At 46.7% G+C, this 27,053-nt stretch overlaps 1 protein-coding gene across 1 annotated transcript; it reads left to right on the top strand.

The window, feature by feature from the left end:
• Positions 1-335: 335 nt before the first annotated feature.
• LOC310888613 (aquaporin-7-like) lies at positions 336-25,542 on the top strand (the record flags this gene model as incomplete). Its single annotated transcript, XM_083815488.1, has 7 exons — positions 336-359; positions 9,586-9,699; positions 19,141-19,267; positions 21,806-21,943; positions 22,735-22,857; positions 24,434-24,647; positions 25,087-25,542. 7 exons carry the CDS (start codon positions 336-338, stop codon positions 25,244-25,246), a joined length of 900 nt encoding a protein of 299 aa, XP_083671614.1. The 3' UTR covers positions 25,247-25,542.
• Between the last annotated feature and the right edge of the window lie 1,511 nt (positions 25,543-27,053).

The raw sequence follows: 27,053 nt of genomic DNA, 5'->3' as shown, positions 1-27,053 counted from the left end.
CAACAGCCTTCCTTCTCCTGATGGGGCTTCCCAGGTCTCCAAGTCCTTTGCAAGTTGTTCTCCGAACAAGGTGGGCGAGTTCTTAAAGCCCTGAGGCAACCTTGTCCATGTGAGCTGTGTTTTGCGCCCGCTCTTAGGGCTTTCCCAGTCAAATGCAAAGATTTTCTGGCTGGCTTCATGGAGAGGGAGGCAAAAGAAGGCATCCTTCAGATCTAAAATGGTAAACCAAGTTATCTCTGGTGTTAAACATGTTAATAAAGTATATGGGTTTGCCACCACAGGGTAAAAATCCTCAGTTATCTTGTTAACAGCTCGTAGATCCTGTATGACCCGATATGATCCATCAGGTTTTTGAACAGGTAAAATGGGAGTGTTCAAGTCAGACTGGCACTCTTTTAGCAACCCTAATTGTAAGAAATTTTCAGTTATCGGGCTAATTCCTTCTCTATCTTCCTTTTTCAAGGGGTACTGTTTAATTCTGACTGACTGTTTTCCTTCCTTAAGTTTAATTTGTATTGGAAGTGCATTTTTCGCCTTCCCTGGTATATTAGAAGCCCATACTCCGAGAAACACTTGACTTAGGATTTCCTCCCTGATTTCCTCTTTGGTCTCAATAGCTGTCAATATCAAACTCAACACTTCCACATATCTTTGATCATTTACCTCCAGAATAATCTCCCCATTTTTAAATGAGATGGTTGCTTGTAATTTTTCCAATAAATCTCTCCCTAGGAGTGACTCCGGAGAGTTGGGCATGTATAGGAACTTGTGAATGCCCCACAGTTTTCCATATTTATCTTTCAATGGTTTGCAGAAATATGCTATTTCAGATTGGCCAGTTGCCCCCTTCACTACAATGTAATCATTCCCCACTGGTACTAATGCTTTATTTAAAACTGAATATGTTGCCCCCGTATCCACCATAAGTTCCACCTCTTTTCCCTCCTTCCCCAGCTTCATTTTTATAACCAGCGGATCTGCTGGGGTAGACTCCCCCGGTCTTCCTCAGTCGTCTTTTGCATGCGCGACCACCACCTCCCTTCCCTGGTTCCCTTTTCCATTTCTTTTCTGTTCTGGGCATTCATTTTTCCAATGCCCAAATTTCTTACATAGGGCACATTGATCCTTGCCTAGGCGGGGCTGTTCCTGTCTGGGCCTCCTTTTTCCTTCTTCTTATAATTCTTCTTAATAATTGCTATCAGCCTCTTCTGCATGTTTAATTGAGGAAGATAAAAGTCCTCTCTCCTTCCAAATTGCCCCCTGTGCATGTACCACACCAAAGGTATATTTCAAATCTGTCCAAATGTTTGCCAGCTCAAAAGCTCTTATCAAGGTGATGATTTCCACCTTTTGGGCTGATGTTTGTTACCGCATATCCTGTTGTAATGGGTAAAGCCTTGTTTGTTCATTAAATATTGCTGATGGGAAGGTTTTCAGTGGTTAAGTGCTTATACCCCCAATATCCTGTTGAAGGAAAAAAACAAGTATAGGATTTTCCTGTTAAGTTAACAATTGCAGTAGAAACCAGCTCCAAAAAAGGGCAAAATGGCATTCCCCCTCACATGAGAACACACATATCAGCAGCAAAGTCACGACCCCAACGCAGAGGAAGACGACGATCTTCATCCCCATGACCACCAGAGGACTGACGAAGACCCCCTAGCAACAGGCCTCGCAGTCGTAAGAAGACACCAGGATGTGCCGCTAAACCCGGAACTACCAGGCTATAAATCAAGACTCTGGCGGGCTTAGGTGCACGCCGTTGGTGGAGCAGGAGACTCCCCGGCCGCCCAGCGCTGTTTTACTTATCGCTGCTTGCTGAATTGCTCAAATAAATAGAAATTCGATCTACCTTACCCACGATGTGTCGGGAATTATTTCTACCAAAACTAATTTATAACAAATTGGTGCCGTGACTCGGATAGTGGTAGCTTGGCTGGATCCCTCCCAGGGGAGGCGCGCCCCGCTGATTCTGCGGTCCCTGTCTGGAGGTCCCCAAGCCAACGCACCCCTACCGACGAACCTAAAGTTCCAGCGATAAGTAAATAAACAACCGGTAACCCCTTAATCTTTGTGCACGAAGCTCCGAACGAAGACTCAGGAGTGAGTAAGTATAGGCCAGTTATCCGTTCGGTTGGGGTTGGGAATCCCAAAGTGTGCCTGTGTGAGACGTCTAATCGAGGATGAAGCCAGTGCGGACTCCCTGGGAGTGCGGTTCCCACCTCCCGCGAGGGACTGGGCCACGAATGGGAGGTGAAGACAGTGTGTGTGTGTGAAGGCACTCTGGAAGATGGGACAAAAGAGGAGCAAGTCTTCTGGTCCCATGGGTGGGTCGGAACCCAAGGCTAGGTTGCCCCCGATACCACCGGAGAGCCCGTTAGGGTTAATGATTAAACATTGGAAAGATTACCCCTCTAGGCGGGGTAAGGATAAAGTTAAGATGATACATTATTGTATGGAAGTCTGGGGTGGGAAGCCAATTAGGGGCTCACCCATTATACTGGCCCATGCTTGGGTCCTTTGAGGAATGGATCCGTCAGGCTCTAAACCTTTATGTGAATTCAAAGGAGCCTTTCAGCCTAAGAGGAGAGTGAGTATGCACACTTATGGATAGGATCTGAGACCGGAGCCAACTTATACCCATTAAGAGAAAAAGGTGGGTGGGGGGGGAAGAATGAACGGAATGAGGAAGAAGTCCCACTTTCACCCCCCCCCTTATATACCCCCTCCTCTGCAACCTCCAGCCCCCCCCCCCCACGGCTCCAGGCTACCATAGTGACTCTGATTCGGCCACGGACACCCCTCAGGGAACTAGACGGGTAACTCGGAGCCAAACTAGAAATCGAGAGGGTGAGGGTAGACTATATCTCCTAAGAGAGGTTGCAATGGGAGGGCCCCAATCCGGTATGGGATACGTCTCCATCCCCCTAAATACGGGAGACGTCAGAGAATTCAAGAAGGAAATGGGAAATCTCTTAGAAGATCCTCTTGGGGCCTCTGAGAGAGTAGACCAATTTTTGGGGTCTAATGTTTACACTTGGGAAGAACTCCAGGCCATTTTAGGTATATTATTCACTGCGGAAGAAAGGAATATGATCCGGAGGGCTGGAATGCAAATCTGGGACCAGCAACACCAGCAGGGTCCTGTAGGAGATCTTAAATGGCCCCTACAGAGGCCTAACTGGAATAACCAAAATGAACAAGATAGGGATCATATGCAGGATTTAAGGACTATTATTGTACAAGGTATAAGGGAGTCAGTCCCTAGAGGACAAAATATAAATAAGGCCTTTAGTGAACATCAAAAGAAGGATGAAACTCCCACAGAATGGCTGGAGAGATTAAGGAAGAACCTCCAGCTTTATTCAGGACTGGACCCCGGTACACCAGCGGGACAGGCCTTGTTAAAAACGCAATTTGTGGCAAAATCATGGGGGGATATCAGGCGGAAATTAGAAAAATTAGAGGATTGGCAGGATAGAGGGATGGATGAACTGCTGAGAGAAGCTCAGAAGGTATATGTGCGAAGAGAAGAAGAGATTCATAAAAGGCAGGCCAGGATTCTAGTGGCAGCGGTCCGGGAAGGACAAAAAGGCCCCCCCCCCCTCGCCCGAAGGGTGTTCTGCTACCACGAAAAAGACCTCTGAGGAGCCAGAGTGATCAGAGGGATCTAAGACAGATAGAATGTTTTTATTGCCAAAAGAAGGGGCACATGAAAAAGGACTGCAGAAAACGCTTACAAGATGAGCGAATGTTTAAAGAAGATTAGGGGAGTCAGGGGCTCCATCGACTGGGGACTTCTGGTATAACGGAGTCCTTGATAAACTTGAAGTTAGGTCCCCAGCATCAAGAAGTGGAGTTCCTTGTGGACTCTGGGGAAGAAAGATCGACTGTCCAAATGGTACCCCGGGGATGTCAACCTTCCTCGGAGAAATTACAGGTGATAGGAGCAAAAGGAGAGCCCTTTAGGGTCTCAGTAATAAAAGGGGTGGAAATAGAGACCCCAGCCCAAAGTTGCACAGGATCCTTTTTATTAGTACCAGAAGCTGAATATAACCTGTTTGGAAGAAACTTAATGGTTAAGCTAAAAATTAATTTGGAGGTGGAAAATAAAGGAATTGAGGTTAAATTATATGCCCTCACTGTAGAGGACGAGGCAAAAATAAACCCTGAGGTGTGGTATTCTCCCGAATCAGTAGGCCGTTTCGATATTAGTCCCTTTGAAGTCACTATCAGGAATCCCGAGACTCCTATCAGGGTAAAACAATACCCAATGTCTCAAGAAGGCAGGGAGGGGCTGCAACCAGTAATCGAGAGGCTACTACAACAGGGATTACTGGAGACTTGCATGTCACCTCATAACACTCCTATATTACCTATCGAGAAACCTGATGGCTCTTATCGGCTAGTCCAAGACTTGAGGGAGGTCAACAAAAGAACAATAACCAGATTTCCTGTAGTAGCTAACCCACATACTTTGCTAAGCCAGCTGTCACCAGTGCAGAGATGGTATAGTGTCATAGACCTAAAAGATGTGTTTTGGGCATGTCCTTTAAAAGGGGAATGCAGGGATTATTTCGCCTTTGAGTGGGAAGATCCTGCAACCCATCGGAAACAACAATTAAGATGGACTGTGCTTCCCCAAGGATTCACGGAATCACCAAATCTATTCGGTCAGGCATTAGAACAAGTATTAGAGAACTATGAACCAAATCCTGAAGTAACCTTAGTCCAATATGTGGATGATTTGCTGTTAGCAGGAGAGAGTCAGGAGGCAGTCAGAACAGAAAGTATCGAGCTACTAAACTTCTTGAGCTTAAAGGGACTAGAAGTATCAAAGTCAAAATTACAGTTTATGGAGGAAGAGGTGAAATATTTAGGACATTGGCTAAGTAAAGGTACTAAGAAACTAGACCCCGAACAAGTAAATGGGATTTTGTCACTACAAGAGCCCAAAAGCAAAAGACAAGTTAGGCAGCTGCTGGGATTGTTAGGATATTGTCAGCAATGGATTGAAAATTATAGTAGCAAAGTGAAGTTTTTGTATCAGAAACTGGTTGGGGAAGGATAAATGAAATGAAGCCAAAGCGATGAGCAAAGCCTGATAGACTTAAAAATGGATTTAGTGAACGCTCCTGTGTTAAATTTACCCAATGTGAAGAGACCCTTTCATCTATTTATCAACATAAAGGAGGGGACAGCGTTCGGGGTCTTAACTCAAAACTGGACAGGGAAAAAGAAACCCGTGGGATATCTTTCTAAACTTTTGGACCCCGTGAGTAGGGGATGGCCCACCTGTCTCCAGGCAGTGATCGCGGCTGCGGTCTTGGTGGAAGAAATGCATAAAATCACCTTTGGGGGTGAACTGAGGGTATTGTCACCTCACAATATAAGGGGAGATCCTGCAGCAAAGTGAGTAGTACAACACACACCCCCTCTAGAGATGGCCATACACAGGATCAAACCAGGAGACCAGGTTCTGATAAAATCCTGGAAAGAGACCTCTTTAACTCCTCGTTGGGAAGGACCCTACCTTGTTCTACTTACCACAGACACAGCTGTCTGGACAGCCGAGAAAGGATGGACTCACTCTAGCCAAGTTAAAGGACCAATACCGGAGGAACGGTGGAGAGTGGTCAGCCGACCCGGAGACTTGAGGCTGACCATGCGAAAAGGGACTGAAGAGTGAATTCGTAATCGTATGATCGGTAACCCTCTCTAAGGAATAATAGGTTCACTGTAAACGAAACTGGGAAGTAGGGGAAGGGAAATTCTTTAATGTACCCAGACCCATACATCAGAAGGGTAACGCGCCTAAGGAGGAGTGAGTAACTGGGACTGGGAGTGGCTGGAACAGGGAAATCGGTACCTAGGCCCCTGAAGATTACCCTTGCTGCCGTGAAGAAAGCGAACCCCGCTGCTTGAGGCAACCAAGTAGGCGGGCGAGGCAGAGGGGTACAACAGTGGGGAGAGTTATTTGGTACCCACCCCTATTTGAGATGATGGAGTCCGGCCGAATAAACCGCCCTAGTACCCACCATAACTCGAAGCCGCCTCCCCAGAATTCTAAAAGGACGTTGCCCTTCTGGTGTATGTTGGCGCTACCTCTCCTATTGAATATCCCCTGTCCGGCTGGGGCCAACCAGGGATATTCGCACCAGCCCTTTAAGTGGAGTTTAATTAGGTGGGAGGACCAAGTTATCATTAACCAAGTAACTACGGTGGGTGCACCGTTTTCTCACATCCCTTTGTCAACTGGCACCCACAAGCCTGTGTCTGAACCAAATAGATTTCTACCTCTGCCCCAGCTCGAACCCAGGAAGGGGCCCTGTGGAAATTGATGCAAGTAAGCTACCAGCCGTTAAATGCTACCAACCCTCACCTGACTGAGCGGTGCTGGCTCTGTTATGGGGTAAGGCCGCCCTTTTGCGAAGCTGTGGGGGTCAATGAGAAGGCCCGACGGGTAAATGGATCCAATCCCTCACAATGTACGTGGGGGAAAGAGGGTCAGGGCATAACGCTGACCCAAGTGACTGGGAAGGGGAGATGCATGGGACAAGTCCCACCCGATAAAATGCACTTGTGTGCAAATCAAACTAACATTGGAAATATAAAGAAACCAGCGGAATGGTTATTACCAGCGAAGGATGCTAGGTGGGTATGCTCAAAGATAGGAGTTACCCCTTGTTTATCCCTGGACTTGTTCAATGGCTCTGTAGAATTCTGTGTTCAAGTAATAATCATCCCAAAGATACTCTACCACCCAGAGAATTTTATGTATGACAATCAGATCAATCAAGAACACCATTTGACAAAACGGGAACCAATTTCCACACTGACAGTGGCTACCCTAATGGTTTTGGGGGGGGGGTGCAGGGGTAGGCACAGGAGTTGCTTCGCTAATCAAACAAGGAAGAGTGTTCACCTCTCTACGAACAGCTGTGGATGAAGATTTAGCCAGAATTGAGAAATCTATCAGTGCTTTAGAAAAATCTATAAGAGCATTATCCGAAGGGGTATTACAGAATCGCAGAGGACTAGATTTATTGTATTTACAACAAGGGGGATTGTGCGCCATTCTCAGGGAGGAATGCTGTGTATATGCTGATCATACTGAAATTGTGAGGGATACCATGACCAAACTTAGAGAAGAATTGGAAAGGAGAAAAAGAGAGCGGGAGGCCCAGCAAAGCTGGTACGAGTCCTGGTATAATCACTCGCTGTGGCTCACCGCTCTGTTGTCAACAATACTCGGCCCACTGATTTTATTAACCCTAGCACTGACGTTTGGTCCTTGTATCCTTAACAAAGTCATAGCTATTGTTAAAGGTAGATTGGAGGCTGCTCATCTGATGCTTATGAGGACAAAGTACGAATCGATAAATGATAGACCCATACTAGAGGAAACATTAATCCTGAGACAATTAGAACTAAATAGATTTAATGAACAAAATGATACAGAGAAAAAGGGGGGATTGTAATGGGTAAAGCCTTGTTTGTTCATTAAATATTGCTGATGGGAAGGTTTTCAGCGGTTAAGTGCTTATACCCCCAATATCCTGTTGAAGGAAAAAAACAAGTATAGGAATTTCCTGTTAAGTTAACAATTGCAGTAGAAACCAGCTCCAAAAAAGGGCAAAATGGCATTCCCCCTCACATGAGAACACACATATCAGCAGCAAAGTCACGACCCCAACGCAGAGGAAGACGACGATCTTCATCCCCATGACCACCAGAGGACTGACGAAGACCCCCTAGCAACAGGCCTCACAGTCGTAAGAAGACACCAGGATGTGCCACTAAACCCGGAACTACCAGGCTATAAATCAAGACTCTGGCGGGCTTAGGTGCACGCCGTTGGCGGAGCAGGAGACTCCCCGGCCGCCCAGCGCTGTTTTACTTATCGCTGCTTGCTGAATTGCTCAAATAAATAGAAATTCGATCTACCTTACCCACGATGTGTCGGGAATTATTTCTACCAAAACTAATTTATAACACTGTGAGACGAAATCCCTGGTGGACGAAGCTGCTGCCATCTATATACCAGTCCCCCGCATCTTCTAGGGGTGTATCCTTTAGGTCTGGTCAGCTGGAGTATACCGTGTCCATGGTCTTGGTGCAGTCATGACTAAGGAAAGAGGCTGGGTTCACAGAAGTAATGCTGAAAAACTTTAGTATGTCCATTATACCCATTCCTTTTCTTCTTCAGTAGCTGTCATTTGTGTATTGCAACGGTGTCCCCTTTTCCCGAAGGGGACTTTCAAGCTTCAAGATCACAGGCTAGTTGTTTCCCGAATATGGTGGGGCTATTCTTGAACCCCTGTGGTAACACAGTCCAAGTGAGCCGAGCTTTTCGTCCTCTATTAGGATTTTCCCATTCAAAGGCAAAGAGTTTCTGGCTTTCAGTTGCCACGGGCAGGCAGAAAAAGGCATCCATTCAATTTAGTACCGTGAACCAAACTTGTCTGTTTTCTAATTTTGTCAAAAGTTTATTTCCATTTTTCCTTGTTCAAAAGAAATTTTTGCATCCAATTTTTCCAGCAAGTCCCTTCCTAACAAGGACCTTGGCAAACTGGGTAAGTATAAACATTGATGAATTCCAATTATTTTTCCCCATTTTAAATTTCAAGCATTGCAAATAAAAACGCCTTTTCCTGTTTCCATGACAACTCTCTCGGACCCATCATGATCCCTCTGCCCCAGAGGGCTCACACTCCTGATTTTGAGATCTCAGCCTCGGGTTGAGGCAGAACTACTAACATTCCTCCATTCTCTGTCCCTGCTCATTCAACTTCAAACAGCTCTGTCAAATACTACATGCCACACCTTTAACACCTTCAACAACCCTTTTAACACTTCCTTTATCTTTCTCCAGCCTGTACTTTTCTAATGCCAATACCAAAGGCTCAGTCAGGGGCCAACTTAATTCCATACCTTTTCCCTCTAAGATGCTGAAACAACATATCAGTATACAACATTTCATCCTGTTTTCCTTCTCTCCTCAAAAACAACATTAATTGCAAGATAGTGTTATAGTCGATTGATCCATAAAGTGGCCATTTAGCTTATATGGTGGCCACCATTGATTGCAATACTTAGTGGAAGTCCTCTTGCTTTCTGTGCCCCCCATTTCTAACAGTATCCTTCCAATGTGCCAATATGCACCCAAGGAGGCTTTCTTTAAAACGTCTTTGTTTTGGATATTACCCATTTCCTTGATTTCCCATTCCCTTTTATTTATTTATATTAGTTACTGTCCCTTGTTTCAATTTCCACGCAAACCTTTTTATTGCAGGTTTTTACTATCTTTTCCTAATCTTCTTCCCAAATTAAACTAGATTAAACTCTTCCTTCCACATACAAATTTTACTATTACAGATTCTTAATGAGCCCTGTTCCAATCATAAATCCACAGGGTTTCGGGAAAACATCAGAAGCACTCAGCCCTCCATCTCCTAGACGAACAATACCACCTTTTTCACAAAATTTACATTTCAACGGGACCGAATTTCAAGCCGAATGCCAATTTTTCTCATGCACAAGGTTAGTAAGCCCCCACAAAACAAAGAGAATTAATCTCTCCAGAATAATCTCTCCAGAGAACTGAAACTGCAACCTGAGTGGGATGGACTGTTCCAAGTGCTCCTGACTACTGAGACGACAGGAAGAACGGCTGAGAAAAGGTGGACTCATTCCTGGGTAAAAGCATCAGTTAATCTTGATACCAGAGAGACTGCATTAACAAAGACTTTTAAGGTTAAAACTGTTAAAACTATCTATTGTAAACCTTTAACTTCTCCTTAGAAGAATTCTTAATGAATTAATGAGTAAAAGGGATTGAATTACACAGAACTGGAGTGTTTCCAGGGAACACTCCCTGGAAGTGGGAGAAAGGGGGGTGTTTAATCCCCACCAGAACAATCCTTATTAGTTTGTGATTTTTATTGTTTTTTAATTATTTTTATTGTTTTTCTTAATTATTATTTCTTAATTATTATAGGGGTGTGTATATATATATAGAAATGATGTATTTTAATTTTATCTTAGTAATACCAATTCTTAATGGATTGGTGGTAGGATAGAGGGAAAAATCAGCATTTCCAATTAATCCAGAACATCTCTGGAGTCCTGTCTCGAAATAATTGTTGGATTTGCACCCAGATGCCTAGAAAGACTGAAAAGGCCTTGTCCCTGATTGCTATTTCCAGCAGCAACTGTGTCTGGATTCTCTAGATTTCTAAATACGACAGATCATACTCAGTCCCGGCAATGAATAGATTTTGAAGTTGAGCTCCTGTCCTAGTTTCAGTTAGGACAGACTTAATTTTTCTGCTAGTAGCTGGTAGGGTGCTATGTTTTGGATTAGGATGATGTTGTGGTTTAACCTGGTCGGCAGCTAAACACCACACAGCCGTTCGCTCACCCTCCCCCCTCCCTCTCTGGGATGGGGGAGAGAAACGGGAAAGTGAAGCCTGTGAGTTGAGATAAAGACAGTTTATTAAGACAGGAAAATAATATTAATAATAATAATAATGATAATAGTACTACTAATAATAATGTGTACGAAACAAGTGATGCACAATGCAATTGCTCACCACCCGCTGACCAATGCCCAGCCTATCCCCGAGCAGCCGCTCCCCCCCCACCCCGGCCAGCCACCCCTATATATTGTTTAGCGTGACGTCAGATGGTATGGAATACCCCTTTGGCCAGTTTGGGTCAGCTGTCCTGGGTCTGTCCCCTCCCAGCTCCTGCTGCACCCTGTGAGAAACACTCCGCAGCCAATAACTTAGGCTCAGGCGAGGATCTCAGTGAAGTAGTAATTTATTCGCGATTGCAATGGCGGGCGTCCCACAAGCAGGAGCGTGCCTACTGGTTCCAAAACACAGTTTATATACTTTTTGATGACAGGACCCTCCCCTGTTTCCCCACTGAGTGGGTAATCCAGGTTCACAATCTATCTGATGCTTCGTAGACAATGCATGGCCTTCAGTTGCCAGTCTGTTAAATTTCAAATTTCTTTAGACTTTTTTACTGTTTGAAGTGGTAATGTTTCTTCACTTATCTGACTTGACTTGACACCGTGATTTTCACCTAATTGTTCTAAGGAGTCTGGTTGTCTGCATTTTACAAGGTCGCCTGCTAAGTTTTCTTATCACTGCAAGCATATCTCAATACCCCATTCCTTACCTTTAAACAATGTAACTCTGCAAAAGCAACATTTTTATTCCCACAACCCCTACCATGCCCGCTGGCAGGACAGAGCGAGAAGCTGAAAAGTCCTTGGCTTGGTGTAAGCACTGCTCTGCAACAATTAAAACATCAGCATGTTATCAGTACCCTGTGGCTGGGTCAGAGAAACGAGCTGTAGAAGTGCAAGTTGCCTCTGAAGACAAGGTGAAAAAATGGTATAGACAGTCTTCTGCTAGGTCTAGGTATAGAGAAGACGAGGCTGGGCCATCAAATGTGCAGGAGGATGAAGATGAGGATGAGGATGTTGAAAAATCAACAGTAACTACCCGAACCCTATACCAGCGTGAGCTACGAGATGTGCGAAAAGATTTTGGTCGCTGCATAGGTGAGCAGCTTGCCACCTGGCTGCTCCGGTGCTGGGACACCAGAGCCAATTGTGTGGAATTAGAGGGCAGGGAAGCCAGGCGGCTGGGATCCCTTGATAGAGACGCAGGCATTGACAAAGCAATTGGAGATGGAGCACGATCTCGCAGCCTCTGGAGGCGTCTCCTGTCAGCTGTGAAGGAAAGGTATCCCTTCAAGGAAGAACTTGTATGTCTTCCAGGCAAGTGGACCACCATGGAGAAGGGAATTCAGTACCTGAGGTACTGAGTACCCCTTGAGGTACACATCGGACCTCCCCATTCTTTTGCATTACCCACCAAGTGCATCCAGGTCCCTGAGCAAAAGCAATCCCGCGAATGAGTTTGCCTTTTCCTGAGACAGGAGTAGCCCAGACTGTCTTCCCCAGCATGGTTCTTACATGCGCTACAGGAACATTATCCCCTTCTACAGGGCGTAACAGGTTTGATTGGGCAGGTCCAGCTCGGTTGGCAGATCCCCTGGTATTGACTAACCAGGTGGCCTTTGCCAAATGTGTATCCCAATGTTTGAATGTCCCAGCACCCATTGCTTTCAGTGTAGTCTTTAACAGTTCACTGTATCGTTCAACTTTCCCGGAGGCTGGTGCATGATAGGGGATGTGATACACCCACTCAATGCCATGTTCTTTGGCCCAAGTGTCTATAAGGTTGTTTCGGAAATGAGTCCCGTTGTCTGACTCAATTCTCTCTGGGGTGCCATGTCGCCATAGGACTTGCTTTTCAAGGCCCAGGATAGTGTTCCGGGCGGTGGCATGGGGCACAGGATATGTTTCCAGCCATCCGGTGGTTGCTTCCACCATTGTAAGTACGTGGCGCTTGCCGTTGCGGGTTTGAGGGAGTGTGATGTAATTAATCTGCCAGGCCTCTCCATATTTATATTTCAGCCATCGTCCTCCATACCAAAGAGGCTTTGACCATTTGGCTTGCTTGATTGCAGCACATGTTTCACAATCATGAATAACCTGTGCTATAGTGTCCAAGGTCAGGTCCACCCCTCGATCACGAGCCCATCTGTATGTTGCATCTCTACCTTGATGGCCTGAGATGTCATGGGCCCATCGGGCTATAAATAATTCACCTTTATGTTGCCAGTCCAAGTCCACCTGAGCCACTTCAATCTTAGCAGCCTGATCCACCTGCTGGTTGTTTTGATGTTCTTCAGTAGCCCGATTCTTGGGCACATGAGCATCTACATGGCGTACCTTTACAACCAGGTTCTCTACCCAGGCAGCAATATCTTGCCACAATGCCGCAGCCCAGATGGGTTTGCCCCTGCGCTGCCAGTTGTTCTGCTTCCATTGCTGTAACCACCCCCACAGGGCATTTGCTACCATCCATGAATCAGTATAGAGATAGAGAACTGGCCACTTTTCTCGTTCAGCAATATCTAAAGCCAGCTGGATGGCTTTCACTTCTGCAAACTGACTCGATTCACCTTCTCCCTCAGCAGCTTCTGCAACTCGTCGTGTAGGACTCCATACAGCAGCTTTCCATCTCCGATGCTTTCCCACAATACAACAGGACCCATCAGTGAACAGGGCATATTTCTTCTCATTTTCTGGTAGCTTGTTGTACAGTGGGGCTTCTTCAGCACGAACCACCTCCTCCTCTGATGATATCCCAAAATATTTGCCTTCTGGCCAGTCCATAATCACCTCCAAGATTCCTGGGCGACTGGGGTTTCCTATTCGAGCCCGCTGAGTAATCAGTGCAACCCACTTGCTCCATGTAGCATCAGTTGCATGATGTGTAGAGGGGACCCTTCCTTTGAACATCCAGCCTAGTACCGGCAGTCGGGGTGCCAGGAGGAGCTGCGCTTCAGTACCGACCACTTCCGAAGCAGATCGAACTCCTTCATATGCTGCCAATATCTCCTTTTCAGTTGGAGTATAGCGGGCCTCAGATCCTCTGTATCCCCGACTCCAAAACCCCAGGGGTCGACCTCGAGTTTCCCCAGGTTCTTTCTGCCAGAGGCTCCAGGTGGGACCATTGTCCCCGGCTGCGGTGTAATGCGCATTCCTTCCATCTGGTCCTGTTCGGACTGGCCCAAGGGCTACTGCATGAACTATTTCCTGCTTAATTTGTTCAAAGGCTTGTCGTTGCTCAGGGCCCCATTTGAAATCATTCTTCTTAGGGGTTACTTGGTAGAGCGGGTTTACAATCAGACTGTAATTTGGAATGTGCGTTCTCCAAAACCCCACGACACCTAGGAAAGTTTGTGTTTCTTTTTTGCTAGTTGGTGGAGACATAGCTGTTATTTCGTTGATCACATCCATTGGGATTTGACGACGTCCATCTTGCCATTTTATTCCTAAAAACTGGATCTCTCGTGCAAGTCCTTTAACTTTATTGTGTTTTATGGCAAAACCGGCCTTCAGAAGGATTTGGACTATTTTCTTCCCTTTCTCGAAAACTTCTTCTGCAGTGTCACCCCACACAATGATGTCATCGATGTACTGCAGGTGTTCAGGAGCTTCCCCCTGCTCCAGCGCAGACTGGATCAGTCCATGGCAAATGGTAGGGCTATGTTTCCACCCCTGGGGCAGCAGATTCCAAGTATATTGGACTCCCCTCCAAGTGAAAGCAAACTGGCCTGCACTGTGCTGCTAGAGGGATGAAGAAAAATGCATTAGCGATATCAGTTGTGGCATACCACTTGGCTGCCTTTGATTCCAGTTCATACTGGAGTTCTAGCATGTCCGGCACTGCAGCACTCAGTGGTGGTGTGACTTTGTTCAGGCCACGATAGTCCACTGTTAGTCTCCACTCACCATTAGACTTTCGCACTGGCCATATGGGACTATTAAAAGGTGAATGAGTCTTGCTGATCACTCCTTGGCTCTCCAGTTGACGAATTAGCTTATGGATGGGACTCAGGGAGTCTCGGTTGGTGCGATATTGCCGCCGGTGCACAGTTGTGGTAGCGATCGGCACTTGCTGTTCTTCAACCCTCAGCAACCCCACAACAGAAGGGTCCTCTGAGAGACCAGGCAAGGTAGACAACTGTTTAATGTCCTCTGTCTCCAAGGCAGCTATGCCAAAAGCCCAGCGGAACCCTTTTGGGTCCTTGAAATATCCTCTTCTACGTATCTACAGATGGGCTCTGGCCCTTTATAGCTTGATGGCATTAGAGTACATTGTGCACCGGTGTCTACCAAAGCCTTATACTTCTGTGCGTCTGACGTGCCAGGCCATCGAATCCACACAGTCCAATAAACTCGATTGTCCCTTTCCTCCCCCTGGCTGGAGGCAGGGCCCCTCTAGTCCTCGTCAGAATCTTCGTTTCTGTGTTTAAAGGACTGCCTGCTGGAAGTCGGAGCAGCAAACTTTTCAGAGAACCCCTTTTTCCCAATTGTTTTCTTTTGCAACTCACGTACCCGTGCCTCTAGGGTCGCAGTAGATTTTCCATCCCATTTTCTCATGTCCTCTCCATGGTCACATAGGTAAAACCACAGGGTGGCGCGGGGTGTGTGCCTACCATATTGTCTTCCTTGCACAGATGAACGTTTACCCCTGATAGCTGAGACACTGGTTTGTACAGGTGGGGAGGAAAATAAACTCTCTTCAAGTTGGTGGACCTCTTCAGAAAGTTTCTCCAGAGTATTCTCTTTTAGTTGGTGGACACTGGTTCGTTCAGGTTGGGGGGAAGATAAATTCTCTTTAAGTTGGTGGAACTCTTCAGAGTTTCTCCACAGCCGAGACACAGGCCTGTAGCGTAGAGGAGAGACTTTCTTCGTACTGCCAGAGTTGTTTAGCCAATTCATCCACTGTGGGTTCCTCATCATCTCTCCAGGCTATTATTGCCAATGAGCTGGCATATGATGATGGTGCGCTCCGTACAAACTTCCGCCACATAGTCGTGTACACTGGAATTCATCTGGATCTATGGATATTTGTGCGTCGTCTAGGTCCTTATAAATTACTTCCCGTATGGCTAATTCCCTCAGGTACTGAATTCCCTTCTCCATGGTGGTCCACTTGCCTGGAAGACATACAAGTTCTTCCTTGAAGGGATACCTTTCCTTCACAGCTGACAGGAGACGCCTCCAGAGGCTGCGAGATCGTGCTCCATCTCCAATTGCTTTGTCAATGCCTGCGTCTCTATCAAGGGATCCCAGCCGCCTGGCTTCCCTGCCCTCTAATTCCACACAATTGGCTCTGGTGTCCCAGCACCGGAGCAGCCAGGTGGCAAGCTGCTCACCTATGCAGCGACCAAAATCTTTTCGCACATCTCGTAGCTCACGCTGGTATAGGGTTCGGGTAGTTACTGTTGATTTTTCAACATCCTCATCCTCATCTTCATCCTCCTGCACATTTGATGGCCCAGCCTCGTCTTCTCTATACCTAGACCTAGCAGAAGACTGTCTATACCATTTTTTCACCTTGTCTTCAGAGGCAACTTGCACTTCTACAGCTCGTTTCTCTGACCCAGCCACAGGGTACTGATAACATGCTGATGTTTTAATTGTTGCAGAGCAGTGCTTACACCAAGCCAAGGACTTTTCAGCTTCTCGCTCTGTCCTGCCAGCGGGCATGGTAGGGGTTGTGGGAATAAAAATGTTGCTTTTGCAGAGTTACATTGTTTAAAGGTAAGGAATGGGGTATTGAGATATGCTTGCAGTGATAAGAAAACTTAGCAGGCGACCTTGTAAAATGCAGACAACCAGACTCCTTAGAACAATTAGGTGAAAATCACGGTGTCAAGTCAAGTCAGATAAGTGAAGAAACATTACCACTTCAAACAGTAAAAAAGTCTAAAGAAATTTGAAATTTAACAGACTGGCAACTGAAGGCCATGCATTGTCTACGAAGCATCAGATAGATTGTGAACCTGGATTACCCACTCAGTGGGGAAACAGGGGAGGGTCCTGTCATCAAAAAGTATATAAACTGTGTTTTGGAACCAGTAGGCACGCCCCTGCTTGTGGGATGCCCGCCATTGCAATCGCGAATAAATTACTACTTCACTGAGATCCTCGCCTGAGCCTAAGTTATTGGCTGCGGAGTGTTTCTCACAGGGTGCAGCAGGAGCTGGGAGGGGACAGACCCAGGACAGCTGACCCAAATTGGCCAAAGGGGTATTCCATACCATGTGACGTCACGCTAAACAATATATAGGGGTGGCTGGCCGGGGTGGGGGGGGAGCGGCTGCTCGGGGATAGGCTGGGCATCGGTCAGCGGGTGGTGAGCAATTGCATTGTGCATCACTTGTTTCGTACACATTATTATTAGTAGTACTATTATCATTATTATTATTATTAATATTATTTTCCTGTCTTAATAAACTGTCTTTATCTCAACTCACAGGCTTCACTTTCCCGTTTCTCTCCCCCATCCCAGAGAGGGAGGGGGGAGGGTGAGCGAACGGCTGTGTGGTGTTTAGCTGCCGACCAGGTTAAACCACAACATCATCCTAATCCAAAACATAGCACCCTACCAGCTACTAGCAGAAAAATTAAGTCTGTCCTAACTGAAACTAGGACAGGAGCTCAACTTCAAAATCTATTCATTGCCGGGACTGAGTATGATCTGTCGTATTTAGAAATCTAGAGAATCCAGACACAGTTGCTGCTGGAAATAGCAATCAGGGACAAGGCCTTTTCAGTCTTTCTAGGCATCTGGGTGCAAATCCAACAATTATTTCGAGACAGGACTCCAGAGATGTTCTGGATTAATTGGAAATGCTGATTTTTCCCTCTATCCTACCACCAATCCATTAAGAATTGGTATTACTAAGATAAAATTAAAATACATCATTTCTATATATATATACACACCCCTATAATAATTAAGAAATAATAATTAAGAAAAACAATAAAAATAATTAAAAAACAATAAAAATCACAAACTAATAAGGATTGTTCTGGTGGGGATTAAACACCCCCCTTTCTCCCACTTCCAGGGAGTGTTCCCTGGAAACACTCCAGTTCTGTGTAATTCAATCCCTTTTACTCATTAATTCATTAAGAATTCTTCTAAGGAGAAGTTAAAGGTTTACAACAGATAGTAGTCCATCCCCTCAAAGTTCACTCCTGCTGCACAGGTTGTTTTGAGCGCATTGGAAATTAGAGTACAGATACCTGAGACTTCTCATTAGGAGCTGAGCAAACCATGTTCCCTTCTATCTCCTTTGGGTTTTGGTGCTGGAACTCCCCAGGTGATAAAGAACAAGTCTGGGGGGGCCCTGTCAGGGATGTCTCTGGGACACAGCATGAGGAGGAGACATTTCTCTGCGCTCAGGGCAGCCCAAGGGAGATTTTGGAGCCTTCAACTCACGTTGGCTCTTCCCTCACTAGGCCCCATGAGGGAACAGACTAGGAGGAGGGACGCAGCACACTGCCCCCAGCAAGGGCTGGCGACAAGCAGCACCTACCATTCCAATGTAACATCCAGCCTCAGACCCTTTGGCAACCCCCTGGCCCTTGCTGTAGCAGGAAATGTGCTGGGTGCATCTCCAGGACTCCTGGCTGGCTGCTGTTTGGATGGTAGCACACAGACAGGGCCTCTTGTTTTACTGAACAGGCAATGATCATAAAGGAGGGAACCAGATAGTGGGAGTAAGTGGCATGAGGAATGGGGAGGTAGGAAAAAAGGCTACTTTGGGATTGAGGATAGAATAGGTGACCAGAGGTTTGGATCTGTGCTGAAAAATAGATTTTCTGGCCCGGCCAGGTCTCCTGCCCTGCCCTCTCTGCACTGCATGCTCTCCTGCAGAACCTGAGCTTTGTGCATTTGGCTTCTCCTGGATGTGGCTTTGAAAAAGCTCAGAAATGCGTAGGCAAAGTTTTTGTAAGGGCTTTGCAGATGCTGGAGGACATCCCAGGTTCTGCTTTTTGGGGCTTTTGCTGAGGCAGGCTGAGAGAAAGTCCCATGTTGGAGGCTGTAGCTGTGTGCAGCAAAAAGTGTGGTCTGTGAATACGAGAGAGATGAGAAAAGTGTCTGTGGGTACCAGGGGATTTGGGTGATGCCTGAAAGGGAAGAGGGAGAGCAGGCACATGAGATAAAATTTGGATCCAGGCAGAGCAGCCAGTAAAGATCTGAATCAATCTGAATTTTTTTTTTTTTGGCTGAAACAAGTTACCAAAATTAGAGTTGAGTTTGGCAAACAGCTGTGTGTTGCCAAACTACATTTTTAGTCAGTAAATTGTACACCAGGAAAAGAAAGACATCCATGCAGCTGTGGTGACGCTCCCCAGGCTCAAATCCCTGGTTGCGGACACAATGTGCCACCGTGTGCGAGTGTCCCTGGACATCAGTGTCTGGGGTTTGTGTCCTCATACCCAACTCAGAGCAGAGCATCTAGTTTGGTGTGATGGAGTACCCACCAATAAGGAATACCCAGGCACCTGGTCAATTTTTGCAGGGGGGGGGGGGCATTCTTACTTGATCTCCTAACTGTGGACACCTTGGAGTCTTCCCATCTATGGAGGTTTGTTAGTATTGCAGAAAAAGTGGCAAGGAAGCTCAGGCCACCATGGCAACAACACTACTTTTAACATTCCTTTCTCTATTTTCCATGCACTAGGTCTTTGGCTTGTCTTCTGTGGCACAAGTGGTATTAGGAAGAGGAGAATTTGGGCAGTATCTGAGCATCAATTTGGGATTTGGCATTGGAGTCACCCTGGGGATCCATGCAGCTGGAGGAATCTCTGGTGAGTAGGACACCTGAGCATCATCTTTATGTCCCCTAAAGGCCACAGGCATTGGGGACAGCAGGAGTGGGCTGCAGAGCAGTGGGTGATGGCATGACAAGGAGGGGCTTTGGCCTCACCACCAAAAAATGCAGTCCCACAGTCCCCAGAGAAGAGCAGAGCAGGTCTGGTGAACCATAGCTAGTGTCAGCCTTGTGATTGAGTGATCACAGCCAAGTCCTCGGTGGGGTGACAGGTCTGAGGTCAAGCCAGGGGGTCATGGTGACATAGCAAGGTCAGGAGCAGCAGGGGACAAGGCAGACATCGCATACCTACAGTATGCGGACCCCAAACGCATGTCCTGAGCTGAGACGGTGCATGGGTAGATGCCCCAGGTGAGGCTCTCACAGCTCTTGTTCACAGCTCAGCGCTGCACAGAGCTGCCCAGTATCAACACCAAACTGGGCACAGGCAACCAAGTACCCAGGGTGGTCTGGGGGAAGAAGCTGCAGAGGGGGACTGTGGAGAAGTTTGGTCCCAGGTTGGCCACAAGAGGAATCGGATCCTGTTGGTGCACTCAGGGCTCTGCCAAAGCAGGGCAGGAGATACAGCGGGTATTCTTGAGACTCCCTGCTCACCGGTGGGCATGGGCAGAGGGAAGTGGGACAGAGAAGAGCACAGATGCAGCCATCCCCTCTCCTTGCAGTCAGAGGAGCCACATTTCAGCATTGCCCACGTTAGGCACTTGGGTTATGCCATCAGAACGTGGCCCAAGGAGATCTGAAAACATGCTGCCAATATGACCCATGGGGAAGTAAATCATTTATTGCAAAGGAAAGTTTACTGCTGATGTTGCAACAAGGAATAGTATGGAAATTTTCTCCTTATCACCCACACCCATGCACATTCCTCCCCCCCATGCAAACTCAGGAGGTGGTGTTTCAGGAAGTGGTGTTTCGGGGCCATAGGGTGATATCTCCCATGTGACAGAGCATTACCTTTGCCTTGTGCAATTTCTGCATTCATTTGCACCAAGTGAAGTGATTAAAGTCTCTAGTGGGCAAAAAATTATAGCAAGTCCTTGCTCTTGAACTGCTGGAGCACAAAGGTGTCCAAGGCTGGAGCTGGCTTTGAAAGGAAAGATTTTCCATGCAAACAATCAGCTCTTAGTCCCCCTGTCCATTTAGAGCTGGTGGAGACAACCCAGGGAAAGTGGGCTGAGCAAAGGGGGTCCCAGGTGACATTTGAGATGGAGTTGACCTGCTGAGGGCTGGGAGGTGGGAGATCTCAGCTCAGCCAGCCACAGGATGGTAGTAGAACCAGTGTCAGGGCTCCTTGACGTTGCAGTTTGGATTCACTTGGGTCACAAGATGCTTTTTATGATCTCTGAAGTGGCTGGTCATGCCCACAAAGGATCAAAGAAGGTCGGGGAAAAAAAAGGGGGAGGGAGGTCTCCCCCCAGTTCAGCTGTGGTTGTGGGATTGCAGCAGGTGGTACATGCGCTTTCACCTCACTCTGTCCTGCACTTTGATGAGATAATGTCTGGATCTTATCCCTTTCTGAGTCTGGATAAGGAGAAAGCCACTAAGATTGGAGCATTTGCTGACCCCTGAAGTGTACACCTTCAGTTCAGGACAAAGCAAGTGTTTGCATTGGGCTTGTGAGGAGATTAGGCCTGGAGAACAGACTTGGTTGCACTGAGGGCACAAGACTTCTGTAGCTGAGGCCAGAACCGAACCTGGATCCACTTAGTTTTTCTCCAGAAGTACTATCGTGATACCAACCTCCTTCCCCTCAAAACAGGAAAAACTGCTCTTGCAGTGTATGAAAGCCACATGCTAAAAGGTGTAAGGGAATTCAGTCCAAGATTATGAACTCTGCAAGGGGAGGACTCTGTCTGCTCCAGACCAGTGGGTGTAACAACGGCCTGGGCAAGAATGACCATCCTGGTAACCCCTCCTCAATTAAGTGACATCCAAGAGCTAAGTCCCTGCTGAAAACCCCATGTATGTGGTTGATTTTGCAGTTTGTTACCCCAGCATCTCATGTCTTGCTGCTAGATGTGCAAAGGGCCCACAACTCCCATCAGCTGGAGCACTCAGCTCTGCCAGGAGCAGACCCTCCTTGTCTATCAGATCTTTTCAAAAGGTCTTTTAATTGTTTGGGATAGGATATGTCTTATCTACCTGTAGCCATCTAAAAGGTGGGTGATAAGTCAAAGATTCTGGCTCATACAGGAGGAGACTCATGCCATGCCAAGAGAGGGGTCTCTGACAGGTGAGATGACCGACTTTCTGGAGGCAGTCTGTGGTCTACAGAGAGCTAAGCAGAGGATATCTAACTCCTAAAGGACTAAAGCTAGGAGCTCTCTCCCCTGCACCATTCAACTGCCATGGGGAAATGGGTCAGCTTGGCATCTGTGCAGGAGGGAGACCCTGCCCAGGGAGAGCCTTGGTGCTTGCTACTTTGGGGTCTGAGTCTCTACTCTGGGATATGGGGCATGCTCCAAATCTGGTGCATCAGGGCCAATGCCACTCTCCTTTGTTGTGATTTTTGCAGGAGCTCATCTGAATGCTGCCATCACCATCACACACTGCATTTTAGGAAACCTCCCCTGGAGAAAGCTTCCAGCTTATCTGCTCAGCCAGTTCCTGGGCTCCTCTCTGGCAGCAGCCACCATCTTTGGTACCTACTACGGTATAGTTGTGTCTTTATCACAGGGGTTGCTGTTGGTACCTTTTCAGTCTCAATTCACAGGTCATCAAAAATGTATCCTTTTGCAGTCCCCAGCATTATATCTCAGTGACGATGTTGAACTCTTGGCTTGTGGGACAGACCTTTATAGCTCAAGGTCAGGCAGGGCACAGATATTCCTGGGAAGGATGTTCACTTCCTGGAGAACACAGCTCCTTTTGCACAGGGCATTCCCACTGCTAAAACCTGTCTCAACACCAGTAATTTTGTCAACATTTTTTTATTTTTTATTTTTTTAATAAAAAAAAAGTTCAGAAAAAAAGCATTTTGTCTGCCTTTTGTTTCCAAGGGCTTGCAAGGGCTTGAGTTGGACGGACCACCAAGTATTAGGCACAGCCAGAGCTCTGTGGGACTCTGCTGGTCTGTAGCAAATAAGACAACAGTTACTCATGGTTATGAGTTGTTAGCAGACGACCCACCACCAGCATGTCTCAGTCCCCGAGGGTCACAGAGGGACAGAGGCCTCCCAGTGCATCCAGAGCATCCAGCCTGCCCCAGGGTCCCTGAGCAGGGACAAGGAGCTGGCATGCATAAGGATCCAGCTGCAGACCAAAGTCTGAGGGTGACAGATATCAGTGAGATCATGCCCTGCAAGGGGTGTGTTGACTTCATCGTATTTGTCACTGCCTCTCTTCCCCTTTGTGTCTCTGCTGGCTGCAGTGGGTGAACATGCCACGTGTGATGAACTCCGTGCTGCCCACTGTGCTAACTCCCTTAATTCCCATTTCTCCCAGATACTCTGTATGACTACACCAAGGGGAACTTCATGGTGACAGGACCAACTGCCACAGCGTCGATCTTCTCCACTTACCCTCATCCCTGTATGTCCTTGCTGGGAGGCTTCTTCGCAGAGGTCAGTGGGGACAGTTGAGGTGTGCTAGGAGAAGGTGGGTGGTAGCAGGCTCTGGTACAGGGCTGGTACAAAGGACTCACAGATCTATGCATGCTGACACAGTCAGAACCTCTACTCTGAGGAGCCCACCATCCAGGCAGAAGCTTGTCAGGTAGTATCAAAGGTGGTAGAGCAGGAGCACAGAAACCATGAGGTCTGAGGGGGGTAAATTGCTTAGGCCATGGGAGAACTCAGTCAGGAGGGTAGCCCGGAGCCCTTTGCTGAAGAGGGCATTAACTGAAGGAAAGATCCTGGTGTCAGCCCTCATCTGCATGGTCCCTTGAGATGGTATAGGAGACCAAAGGGCTCAGCCACCTTGCAAACCCCTCTGCAGGGCCTGCTGCTGTGGGGCCAGATCTGCTCCTGTAAGCACCTTTCCTTGCACACTGTCCAAGCAATGGCAAAATTTGAAGCTGAGCTATGGCAGAAACCACCTTCTTTGGGCTCTGCTCAGTTCCCTGAACTGTTCTTAACCTTTTTGAATCATACACCTGCTCCACACTCTCAGGCAGCTCTGCTGGCTGCTCCTCACCAACACAGATGGTCCAGGGCTGCTGTCACATGAATACAGCCTGTCTGGATTGAACCTCTGGGGGTTTGAACAGTGAAGTTTAGACTGAATACAGTTGATTCCCAGCATATAACACAATGTCCAGGTGCCCAGAAATGAGATGGGGATGCCTCAGGGAATGTGGAGCATCCCTGAGCGTGTCCCAGTGCTACAGAAGGAAGAGTCACTTTCAGTTCAAATCTGAGGAAGCTTGTGCTTTTGTTTCTGAGCTGGTGAAGCTGTGCCTGGATGCTATGAAGAGGATGGTGAGAGCTGGAGAACCACCAGATGGGCTCCTGGTTGCTCAGCATCCTGTGGAGCGTGCAGTGTCCTTGCTGCACAAGAAAGCAAATGACAGTGACAAGGTCATAGGAGCTATAGGGTTTCTGCTCTTGCTGGCATCTCTGAAGTCCAAGGCTCTCCAGGTGCATCTTCTGAAGCAGAAAGAGACAGGAGTCATCATGTCTATACAAACAAAAACTACTGATATCTTGGGCACTGCAGATCTATGAATGTCTGCTCTGTATTGTCACAGATGGGAGATTCTGTTTCCCAGATGAGAATCTGGTCTCTACCTTGAGTCCAAAAAGGGCAGATGCAGCAGGCTCTACAATACCTCTCCTGCTAGGGAGGATCAGATATGTCCTGTAATCAGTTTGTTATGGCTCTGTCTCTGTTGGACAAAAGGTACTTAAAATAACCTTTACCCCTAACTTGAAAGGTGGAGGGAGATGATGGTTCTGAGAAGTTTGTATCAGTCCTTGAGTATTTTTGTTGATGAGGTGGAGACATTTTTGCTGGGAAATAAGTTATTCTTTTCTTCAGCATCACCTATGAGGTGGGAATTACATTGGGGTCCTCCCTGACTTGATCAGGCCATGAATCCTACCTGCTCTTTCAGTCTGGGAAGTCTCTTTCTCTCTGCTGAGTGGGATCCTCCTGCCTTTGCTGTTCTTTCTCTTGACCTGTTTCCCCTTTCCTGCTCCTGCAGTTTATGGCAACAGTGATGCATTGAGCATTCTGGTCATCCACGATGAGAAAAATAATGGAGCCCTGAAAGGCACACAGGCCCTGCTCACGGGTATCCTGGTCCTAGGCATTGGTCTAGGGATGGGAATGAACACAGGCTATGCCATAAACCCCTCCCGGGACCTGCCCCCAAGGATCTTCACAGCAATTGCTGGCTGGGGAGTGGATGTCTTCACGTGAGTGACCTGTTTTGCTTTTACATTGCCCAGCTCACAAGGAGAGGAGTTAAGCCCAAGATAAAATAGCCATGGAGCCTGTGCACAATTGGAATGCAAGCCTGGTTCGCAATGGGTTTGGGTCTTGTTAAGGAATTTTCTTTGGACCGAGTGACACTATCGCTGTCAAATGGGTTCTCCTTTTCAGAGAGCAAGGGTTATGCGTAGAGAAGCCCCGTGCTCCAGGTACACACAATTTGAGGTATATCAATTCTCCAGTGCAGGATTCAGCTTGACATTTGAATACTTCAGTTTAGCCACCAGGAACTAAAGAAGTCTAACCTTAGTTAGCTAGAGATTGAGCTGGTTATTGCAGTGTCTGGAGAGCCAGAGTGGTTTGGCTCACCAGAAAGCAGTTCCAGTCTGGCTAACCAGATGCCTCTTCTGTGTTTTGTTTTAGGGCTGGAAATTACTGGTGGTGGATCCCAGTCATAGCTCCAACACTGGGAAGCCTTGTTGGTAGTTTAATCTACAAACTATTAATTGATTTTCACAATCAATCTCTCCTGGAAAGTGGAAATGAGAAAGGACAGCCAGCTATAGAGACTTCTACGCTGTGATGGCCATGTGCTCCCAGGAAAAGGACTGACAGCACAGTCAAGGTGGACATAAGCACTGACAGCCAAAGGGTAACCAAGTGGGTAAGGGCATGTGCAATGGCACTGCTGGAGCACACACTTTTTTCACCCTGCAGGTGGAGAAATGAGAGAGTAGCCTACAATAAATCTATTCTGCTTAATCAGACAAACAGGGTCTCTAAGACACTGGGCAGACCTGAGTAGGCTAGAGCTCTCTATGACCTGAAGAAATAATTCAGTTTCCCTAAGCAAAAGTCTACAAAAAAATAAATAAATCACATTCTAGAGAAAAGCAAAGCAGAGCTGCGAGACTCCAGTTACCTGTAAGTTCATAACAATCAAAATACAAAATCCAACAAGGTTGGAATAAAAATTAGATCTACATGGTGGCAGAAACAACTTAATTGAAGAAAATTTGATCTGGACTATTCTTTTTGTAAGAGATAGTAGATATTACACTGATGGATCAGGAGCTTAGATTTGTTTCTGTTTGCTAAATCTGCCACCATAGCCATGATCCAGTTTCTTAGAACACAGAGAAGAGCAAGGACGATCTGAAAAAGAAACCTTGTGGGTTCTATTTTTTATTTTTCTAATAATTTGTTTTCTTTTTGGTCTAAATATTAAGGAAGCACTAGCAAATTAGTAAATTACAGGGTCTCCTGAATCCTGGTACCACCCTGCTGGAACAGGCTAGGATATGTTTTGTGCTATGCTGGTGTGATGGAAACCTGTGTGTTACTGATGAGTGAGACTTAAACTACCACCTTATGAAAGGATTCAGACAACTTCTTTGGCAGCATCTACAAATGCTGGAAAAACAACAGCACAACCTTTTCTCCACTCTGAAAGCAAGAGAAACATGGGAAGAGACTGCTATGCTCCTTGTATGAATTCTGCCACCTCCATCTGAATGAGGAAATGGGCTTGCAAGAGTCTTGCAAGTTTGAAGCATCATTGGAGTAAAAGTAAAACATTATCAGAAACTGCCTGTCCCCAGGCTGGGTGATAAGGCTAACTTTTCTGGGGGGTGCTTAAGCAAGTACGTTACATATATCAAGTGTATGACTGGTTCCAGGGCTGGGTACCACAAAGACACAACACAGGAATCTACAGCTGTAGGAAATGACAGAATATCACTGCTGCACAGAATTCCAAAAACTGGCACTTACTGGCTTTAACAATCATTCATATTACGCTATTAAAAGTACTATTAATGTATTACTGTCACATGGGGGTGGATGGTAGGTACTGACATTTCTGTTTCTTCATTAGAGTTGACCTTCTATTAGTAGAGCAGCTCCAGCAGGTCTTCACCTGGCACAAGATGCACATCAGCCGAAGAGGGCTGAAGAGCATTAGAGGATTTTCTCTTGTGCAGGGGGGTGGCAGAGGGCGGCTGCCAGGCAAGCCCTTGAGGGCTCTTTGAGTGTGGTCCCTGGGTAAGAGCTGGAAGCCAGCAAACCATGTTAAAGCCAGGCTGGATGGCTGCAGAAATTTTGAACAGTGAACGTAGGATGGAAGTAGAACAACTATCACACAGATGAGGCTTTTTGTCTATGTGAACTAAACTGTGAACTTCAGAATAGCTCAAGGTGGGATCAACTTAAAAGACACTATAACCTGTCCTGTCTCAGTGTGAGATTCTCCACTGCATTAGAACAAAAACAATCCAGTCTGCACTCTCCTGTTACTGTACATCCTTGTGCATGTGCTGCCAAAGGCATCTTCAAATACTTAATCACTCTGGAAGAAAATACTAAAATCTTTATTAAAATACTATTAAACA

Source organism: Anser anser, assembly GCF_964211835.1.
Source record: "Anser anser genome assembly, chromosome: W".
NCBI classification, from domain to species: domain Eukaryota; kingdom Metazoa; phylum Chordata; class Aves; order Anseriformes; family Anatidae; genus Anser; species Anser anser.
Note: the sequence above shows the minus strand (reverse complement) of the source record. Positions and strands in the feature narration are given on the sequence as shown.